General features: G+C 58.5%; 1 protein-coding gene across 1 annotated transcript; it reads left to right on the plus strand.

Annotated features, from left to right (window-relative positions):
- Window positions 1-751: 751 nt before the first annotated feature.
- Window positions 752-2131, plus strand: LOC139389515 (keratin, type I cytoskeletal 9-like). Its single transcript, XM_071136336.1, has one exon. It carries the CDS (start codon window positions 752-754, stop codon window positions 2129-2131), a length of 1380 nt encoding a protein of 459 aa, XP_070992437.1.
- Window positions 2132-9347: the final 7216 nt, after the last annotated feature.

Genomic DNA, 9347 nt, shown 5'->3' on the forward strand with positions numbered 1-9347 from the left:
CTCGGGGAAAGGAGCACGCTCGGGGAAAGGAGCACGCTCGGGGGGAACGAGCACGCTCGGGGAAAGGAGCACGCTCGGGGAAAGGAGCACGCTCGGGGGGAACGAGCACGCTCGGGGAAAGGAGCACGCTCGGGGAAAGGAGCACGCTCGGGGAAAGGAGCACGCTCGGGGGGAACGAGCACGCTCGGGGAAAGGAGCACGCTCGGGGAAAGGAGCACGCTCGGGGGGAACGAGCACGCTCGGGGAAAGGAGCACGCTCGGGGAAAGGAGCACGCTCGGGGAAAGGAGCACGCTCGGGGGGAACGAGCACGCTCGGGGAAAGGAGCACGCTCGGGGGGAACGAGCACGCTCGGGGAAAGGAGCACGCTCGGGGAAAGGAGTACGCTCGGGGAAAGGAACACGCTCGGGGAAAGGAGCACGCTCGGGGGAAAGGAACACGCTCGGGGGAAAGGAGCACGCTAGGGGGAAAGGAGCACGCTAGGGGGAAAGGAGCACGCTCGGGGGGAAGGAGCACGCTCGGGGGGAAGGAGCACGCTCGGGGGGAAATAACACGCTCGGGGGGAAGGAGCACGCTCGGGGGGAAGGAGCACGCTTGGGGGGAAGGAGCACGCTCGGGGGGAAGGAGCACGCTTGGGGGGAAGGAGCACGCTCGGGGGAAAGGAGCACGCTTGGGGGAAGGAGCACGCTCGGGGGAAAGGAGCACGCTAGGGGGGATGGAGCACGCTCGGGGGGAAGGAGCACGCTCGGGGGGATGGAGCACGCTCGGGGGGATGGAGCACGCTCGGGGGGAAGGAGCACGCTTGGGGGGAAGGAGCACGCTCGGGGGGAAGGAGCACGCTCGGGGGGGAGGAGCACGCTCGGGGGATGGAGCACGCTCGGGGGGAAGGAGCACGCTCAGGGGGATGGAGCACGCTCAGGGGAAGGAGCATGCTCAGGGGGATGGAGCACGCTCGGGGGAAAGGAGCACGCTCGGGGGAAAGGAGCACGCTTGGGGGGAAGGAGCACGCTCGGGGGAAAGGAGCACGCTAGGGGGGATGGAGCACGCTCGGGGGGAAGGAGCACGCTCGGGGAAAGGAGCACGCTCGGGGGGAACGAGCACGCACGGGGAAAGGAGCACGCTCGGGGAAAGGAGTACGCTCGGGGAAAGGAACACGCTCGGGGAAAGGAGCACGCTCGGGGGAAAGGAACACGCTCGGGGGAAAGGAGCACGCTAGGGGGAAAGGAGCACGCTAGGGGGAAAGGAGCACGCTCGGGGGGAAGGAGCACGCTCGGGGGGAAGGAGCACGCTCGGGGGGAAATAACACGCTCGGGGGGAAGGAGCACGCTCGGGGGGAAGGAGCACGCTTGGGGGGAAGGAGCACGCTCGGGGGGAAGGAGCACGCTTGGGGGGAAGGAGCACGCTCGGGGGAAAGGAGCACGCTTGGGGGAAGGAGCACGCTCGGGGGAAAGGAGCACGCTAGGGGGGATGGAGCACGCTCGGGGGGAAGGAGCACGCTCGGGGGGATGGAGCACGCTCGGGGGGATGGAGCACGCTCGGGGGGAAGGAGCACGCTTGGGGGGAAGGAGCACGCTCGGGGGGAAGGAGCACGCTCGGGGGGGAGGAGCACGCTCGGGGGATGGAGCACGCTCGGGGGGAAAGAGCACGCTCAGGGGGATGGAGCACGCTCAGGGGAAGGAGCATGCTCAGGGGGATGGAGCACGCTCGGGGGAAAGGAGCACGCTCGGGGGAAAGGAGCACGCTTGGGGGGAAGGAGCACGCTCGGGGGAAAGGAGCACGCTAGGGGGGATGGAGCACGCTCGGGGGGAAGGAGCACGCTCGGGGGGATGGAGCACGCTCGGGGGGATGGAGCACGCTCGGGGGGAAGGAGCACGCTTGGGGGGAAGGAGCACGCTCGGGGGGAAGGAGCACGCTCGGGGGGAGGAGCACGCTCGGGGGGAAGGAGCACGCTCGGGGGATGGAGCACGCTCGGGGGGAAGGAGCACGCTCAGGGGGATGGAGCACGCTCAGGGGAAGGAGCATGCTCAGGGGGATGGAGCACGCTCGGGAAGATGGAGCACGCTCGGGGGGAAGAGATGGAGAAGGAAGAAAATAAGGACAGGAGCGGATGAGTCTTTCAGTTGGGGGAAATAATTTTCATTGTGTGAATATTAACAGGAACAGAGAGAGAATGAAAATAGAGGATGAGAGGCCATGCAGGAGGAAGAGAGGAAAAGAGGGAGAAGATGAGGAGAGCACAGAAGGAGGGGGGAAAGAGAGGAGGAAGAGGAGGAGGAGGAGAGACGTATAATGAAGAGGAGAGGAGCAACTCACACCGTGAACTAGCCCTCTTCCCTATCCAGCTGCTGAATAAAAAAAATACAGTAAGGCCAGTCTAATGTTCAAACTCAAACACACACACACACACACACACACACACACACACACACACACACACACACACACACACACACACACCAGCCAGGATTCTCTTCTCCTGTTCTCTCTTAATGTTCAAACTCAAACACACACACACACACACAGACACACACACACCAGCCAGGATTCTCTTCTCCTGTTCTCTCTTAATGTTCCAAATGGCTTTGGCCTGGGGCAGCACTTCACTGGATCGCTCTGACATCACCACACACACAAAAGTATGCACACACACACACACACACACACACACACACACACACACACACACGGCACATCAGTATACTGCCATTTACCATAAATTATTTAATATTAGTCATCATGTCTTTATCATGCAAGACATATGTTGTCATTATACGGCAAATAATTAAAGAGCAGCAGTAAATAACAATAGTGAGAGAGTCAATGTGTCAATGTGCGGGGGCACCGGTGTCGAGGTAGTTGAGGTAATTATGTACATGCAGGTAGGGTTATTAAAGTGGCTATGTATAGATGATAATAGAGTGTGTGTGTGTGGGGGGGGGGGGGGGGTGCAAATAGTCTGGGTAGTCATTAGATTAGATGTTCAGGAGTCTTATGGCTTGGGGGTAGAAGCTGTTTAGAAGCCTCTTGGACCTAGACTTGGTGCTCCGGTATCGATTGCCGTGCGGTAGCAGAGAGAACAGTCTATGACGAGAGTAGCTGGAGTCTGACAATTTTTACACCGCCTGACACTGCCTGGTATAGAGGTCCTGGATGGCAGGAAGCTTGGCCCCGGTGATGTACGCACTACCCTCTATAGTGCCTTGCGGTCGGAGGTCAAGCAGTTGCCATACCAGGCCATGATGCAACCAGCCATGCTCTTCTGAGGGAGAGGTTTTGTTGTACCCTCTTCACGACTGCCCTGGTGTGGTTTGGACCATGTTAGTTTGTTGGTGATGTGGACGCCAAGGAACTTGAAGCTCTCAACCTGCTCCACTACAGCCCGTCGATGTGAATGGGGGCGTGTTCGGTCCTCCTTTTCCTGTAGTCCACAATCATCTCCTTTGTCTTGATCATGTTGAGGGAGAGGTTGTTGTCCTTGCACCACACAGCCAGGTCTCTGACCTCCTCCCGATAGGCTGTTTCATCGTTGTCGGTGATCAGGCCTACCACTGCTGTGTCATCAGCAATGCATTTATTCAGTGTTGTATATAGATATATGTTGCTGTCCTGGGGCTCTGTTTGTGAACAGAGCACCAGGACCAGCTTGCTAAGGGGGCTCTTCTCCAGGTTCATCTCGCTGTCGGTGATGGCTTTGTTATGGATGGTTTCAGAATCACTTCCTTTTAGGTAGTTGTAGAATTTTACGTCTCTTTGCTGGATTTTGATAATTAGCGGGTATCAGCCTAATTCTGCTCTGCATGCATTATTTGTTTTACGTTGTACACTGAGGATATTTTTGCAGAATCCTGCATGCAGAGTCTCAATTTGGTGTTTGTCCCATTTTATAAAGGGCAATGGGTTCTATAACTTTTTCAAGTATTTCTAGCCAGATCCTAATTGGTATGTCGAATTTAATGTTCCTTTTGATGACATATAGAAGGCCCTTCTTGCCATGTCTCTCAGATGTTCACAGCTTCGTGGAAGTTACCTGTGGTGCTGATGTTTGGGCCAAGGTATGTATAGTTTTTTGTGTGCTCTAGGGCAACGATGTCTAGATGGAATTTGTATTTGTGGTCCTGGCAACTGGACCTTTTTTGGAACACCATTATTTTGTCTAACTGATATTTACTGTCAGGGCCCAGATCTGACAGAAACTGTACAGAAAATCTAGATGCTACTGTAGGCCCTCCTTGGTTGGCTCTCTCTCTCTCTCGTTGTCTCTGTCTCTCTCTCTCTCTCTCTCTCTCTCTCTCTCTCTCTCTCTCTCTCTCAATTAAATTTCAATTGAATATCTTTATTGGCATGGGAAACATATGTTTACATTGCCAAAGCAAGGGGAATATATAATAAACAAAATATATACAGTGTTGTAATGATGTGCAAATAGTTACAGTCTCTCCCTCTCTCTCTCTTTTCACTACTTCTCCCTGAGGAGAGAGATAGAGAGATGAAGGGATGAGGAATAAGAGGAAATGCTGAGTCATTATAGACCCATCACTAATGAAGGAGAGGAGAGCGAGGAGCAGAGGACAGGAGAGAGGGATAAGGAGGGGAGCAGAGGGGAGTGGAGGGGGAGTGAGGAGCAGAGGACAGGAGAGAGGGATGAGGAGGGGGAGCAGAGGGGAGTGGAGGGGGAGTGAGGAGCAGAGGACAGGAGAGAGGGATGAGGAGGGGGAGGAGAGGGGAGTGGAGGGGGAGTGAGGAGCAGAGGACAGGAGAGAGGGATAAGGAGGGGAGCAGAGGGGAGTGGAGGGGGAGTGAGGAGCAGAGGACAGGAGAGAGGGATGAGGAGGGGGAGCAGAGGGGAGTGGAGGGGGAGTGAGGAGCAGAGGACAGGAGAGAGGGATGAGGAGAGGGAGCAGAGGGGAGTGGAGGGGGAGTGAGGAGCAGAATAAAGAAGAGAGGGATGAGGAGGGGGAGCAGAGGGGAGTGGAGGGGGAGTGAGGAGCAGAGGACAGGAGGGAGGGATGAGGTGGGGGAGCAGAGGGGAGTGGAGGGGGAGTGAGGAGCAGAATAAAGAAGAGAGGAATGAGGAGGGGGAGCAGAGGGGAGTGGAGGGGGAGTGAGGAGCAGAATAAAGAAGAGAGGGATGAGGAGGGGAGCAGAGGGGAGTGGGAGGGAGTGAGGAGCAGAGGACAGGAGAGAGGGATGAGGAGGGGGAGCAAAGGGGAGTGGAGGGGGAGTGAGGAGCAGAGGACAGGAGAGAGGGATGAGGAGAGGGAGCAGAGGGGAGTGGAGGGGGAGTGAGGAGCAGAATAAAGAAGAGAGGGATGATGAGGGGGAGCAGAGGGGAGTGGGGGGGGGAGTGAGGAGCAGAATAAAGAAGAGAGGGATGAGGAGGGGAGCAGAGGGGAGTGGAGGGGGAGTGAGGAGCAGAGGACAGGAGAGAGGGATGAGGAGGGGGAGCAGAGGACAGGAGAGAGGGATGAGGAGGGGGAGTGGGAGTGGAGGGGGAGTGAGGAGCAGAATAAAGAAGAGAGCGATGAGGAGGGGGAGCAGAGGGGAGTGGGGGGCAGTGAGGAGCAGAATAAAGAAGAGAGGGATGAGGAGGGGAGCAGAGGGGAGTGGAGGGGGAGTGAGGAGCAGAGGACAGGAGAGAGGGATGAGGAGGGGGAGCAGAGGACAGGAGAGAGGGATGAGGAGGGGGAGCAGAGGGGAGTGGAGGGGGAGTGAGGAGCAGAATAAAGAAGAGAGGGATGAGGAGGGGGAGCAGAGGGGAGTGGGAGGGAGTGAGGAGCAGAGGACAGGAGAGAGGGATGAGGAGGGGAGCAGAGGGGAGTGGAGGGGGAGTGAGGAGCAGAATAAAGAAGAGAGGGATGAGGAGGGGGAGCAGAGGGGAGTGGAGGGGGAGTGAGGAGCAGAGGACAGGAGAGAGGGATGAGGAGGGGAGTGGGAGGGAGTGAGGAGCAGAGGACAGGAGAGAGGGATGAGGAGGGGGAGCAGAGGGGAGTGGGAGGGAATGAAGAGCAGAGGACAGGAGAGAGGGATGAGGAGGGGGAGCAGAGGGGAGTGGAGGGGGAGTGAGGAGCAGAATAAAGAAGAGAGGGATGAGGAGGGGGAGCAGAGGGGAGTGGAGGGGGAGTGAGGAGCAGAGGACAGGAGAGAGGGATGAGGTGGGGGAGTAGAGGGGAGTGGAGGGGGAGTGAGGAGCAGAGGACAGGAGCGAGGGATGAGGATGGGGAGCAGAGGGGAGTGGATGGGGAGTGAGGAGCAGAGGACAGGAGAGAGGGATGAGGTGGGGGAGCAGAGGGGAGTGGAGGTGGAGTGAGGAGCAGAGGACAGGAGAGAGTGATGAGGAGGGGGAGCAGGGGACAGGAGAGAGGGATGAGGAGGGGAGCAGAGGGGAGTGGAGGGGGCGTGAGGAGCAGAGGACAGGAGAGAGGGATGAGGAGGGGGAACAGAGGGGAGTGGAGGGGGAGTGAGGAGCAGAGGACAGGAGAGGGGGATGAGGAGGGGGAGGAGAGGGGAGTGGAGGTGGAGTGAGGAGCAGAATAAAGTAGAGAGGGATGAGGAGGGGGAGCAGAGGGGAGTGGAGGGGGAGTGAGGAGCAGAGGACAGGAGAGAGGGATGAGGAGGGGGAGCAGAGGGGAGTGGAGGGGGAGTGAGGAGCAGAGGACAGGAGAGAGGGATGAGGAGGGGGAGCAGAGGGGAGTGGATGGGGAGTGAGGAGTAGAATAAAGAAGAGAGGGATGAGGTGGGGGAGCAGAGGGGAGTGGAGGGGGAGTGGGAGTGGAGGGGGAGTGGGAGTGGAGAGCAGAATATCAAAGCAGTTGTGGAAAAAGTATTCAGATGTTATATTTGAGTAAAAGTAAAGATACCTTAACAGAAAATGAGTCAATCAAAATTGAAAGTCACCCTGTGAAATAATACTTGAGAAAAAGTCTAAAAATGGTTTTAAATATACTTAAGTATAAAAAGTAAATGGAATTGCTAAAATATACTTAAATTCCTTATATTATGCAAAGCATACGGCAGAATTGCCTTGTTTTTATTTATTTACGGATAGTCAGGGGCACACTCCAACACTTAGACATAATTTACAAACAAAGCATGTGTGTTTAGTGAGTCTGCCAGATCAGAGGCAGTAGGGATGACTAGGGATGTTCTCTTGATAAGTGTGTGAATTGGACCATTTTCCTGTCCAAATATAACTAGTAATTTTGGGCGTCATGGGAAATCTTTAGGAATGTAGTGAAGTAAAAGTAAAAGTTGTAAAAAATATAAATAGTAAAGTACAGATATCACAAAAATGACTTAAGTAGTACTTTACAGTATTTTACTTAGGTACTTCACACAACTGTAGAGAAGAGAGGGATGAGGAGGAGGAGCGGAGAGGAGGGGGGAAGCGGAGGAGATGGGGGAGGGGAGCAGAGAAGAGGAGGGGGAGAGGAAGGGAGCGGAGAGGAGAAGAGGGGGGAAGCGGAGGAGATGGGGGAGGGGAGCAGCAAAGAGGAGGGGGAGAGGAAGGGAGCGGAGAGGAGAAGAGGGGGGAAGCGGAGGAGATGGGGAGGAGGCAGCGAAGAGGAGGGGGAGAGGAAGGGAGCGGAGAGGAGAAGAGGGGGGAAGCGGAGGAGATGGGGGAGGGGAGCAGCGAAGAGGAGGGGGAGAGGAAGGGAGCGGAGAGGAGAAGAGGGGGGAAGCGGAGGAGATGGGGGAGGGGAGCAGCGAAGAGGAGGGGGAGAGGAAGGGAGCGGAGAGGAGAAGAAGGGGGAAGCGGAGGAGATGGGGGAGGGGAGCAGCGAAGAGGAGGGGGAGAGGAAGGGAGCGGAGAGGAGAAGAGGGGGGAAGCGGAGGAGATGGGGGAGGGGAGCAGCGAAGAGGAGGGGGAGAGGAAGGGAGCGGAGAGGAGAAGAGGGGGGAAGCGGAGGAGATGGGGGAGGGGAGCAGCAAAGAGGAGGGGGAGAGGAAGGGAGCGGAGAGGAGAAGAGGGGGGAAGCGGAGGAGATGGGGAGGAGGCAGCGAAGAGGAGGGGGGGGGGAAGGGAGCGGAGAGGAGAAGAGGGGGGAAGCGGAGGAGATGGGGGAGGGGAGCAGCAAAGAGGAGGGGGAGAGGAAGGGAGCGGAGAGGAGAAGAGGGGGGAAGCGGAGGAGATGGGAGAGGGGAGCAGCAAAGAGAGGGGGCGAGGAAGGGAGCGGAGAGGAGAAGAGGGGGGAAGTGGAGGAGATGGGGGAGGGGAGCAGCGAAGAGGAGGGGGAGAGGAAGGGAGCGGAGAGGAGAAGAGGGGGGAAGCGGAGGAGATGGGGAGGGGAGCAGCAAAGAGATGGGGCGAGGAAGGGAGCGGAGAGGAGAAGAGGGGGGAAGCGGAGGAGATGGGGGAGGGGAGCAGCGAAGAGGAGGGGGAGAGGAAGGGAGCGGAGAGGAGAAGAGGGGGGAAGCGGAGGAGATGGGGGAGGGGAGCAGCGAAGAGGAGGGGGAGAGGAAGGGAGCGGAGAGGAGAAGAGGGGGGAAGCGGAGGAGATGGGGGAGGGGAGCAGCGAAGAGGAGGGGGAGAGGAAGGGAGCGGAGAGGAGAAGAGGGGGGAAGCGGAGGAGATGGGGGAGGGGAGCAGCGAAGAGAGGGGGCGAGGAAGGGAGCGGAGAGGAGAAGAGGGGGGAAGTGGAGGAGATGGGGGAGGGGAGCAGCGAAGAGGAGGGGGAGAGGAAGGGAGCGGAGAGGAGAAGAGGGGGGAAGCGGAGGAGATGGGGGAGGGGAGCAGCAAAGAGAGGGGGCGAGGAAGGGAGCGGAGAGGAGAAGAGGGGGGAAGCGGAGGAGATGGGGGAGGGGAGCAGCAAAGAGAGGGGGCGAGGAAGGGAGCGGAGAGGAGAAGAGGGGGGAAGCGGAGGAGATGGGGGAGGGGAGCAGCGAAGAGGAGGGGGAGAGGAAGGGAGCGGAGAGGAGAAGAGGGGGGAAGCGGAGGAGATGGGGGAGGGGAGCAGCAAAGAGGAGGGGGAGAGGAAGGGAGCGGAGAGGAGAAGAGGGGGGAAGCGGAGGAGATGGGGAGGAGGCAGCGAAGAGGAGGGGGGGGGGAAGGGAGCGGAGAGGAGAAGAGGGGGGAAGCGGAGGAGATGGGGAGGAGGCAGCGAAGAGGAGGGGGGGAGGAAGGGAGCGGAGAGGAGGGGGGAAGCGGAGGAGATGGGGGAGGGGAGCAGCGAAGAGGAGGGGGAGAGGAAGGGAGCGGAGAGGAGAAGAGGGGGGAAGCGGAGGAGATGGGGGAGGGGAGCAGCAAAGAGGAGGGGGAGAGGAAGGGAGCGGAGAGGAGAAGAGGGGGGAAGCGGAGGAGATGGGAGAGGGGAGCAGCAAAGAGAGGGGGCGAGGAAGGGAGCGGAGAGGA

The sequence above is a fragment of the Oncorhynchus clarkii genome, chromosome 30 (genome assembly GCF_045791955.1).
Source record: "Oncorhynchus clarkii lewisi isolate Uvic-CL-2024 chromosome 30, UVic_Ocla_1.0, whole genome shotgun sequence".
NCBI classification, from domain to species: domain Eukaryota; kingdom Metazoa; phylum Chordata; class Actinopteri; order Salmoniformes; family Salmonidae; genus Oncorhynchus; species Oncorhynchus clarkii.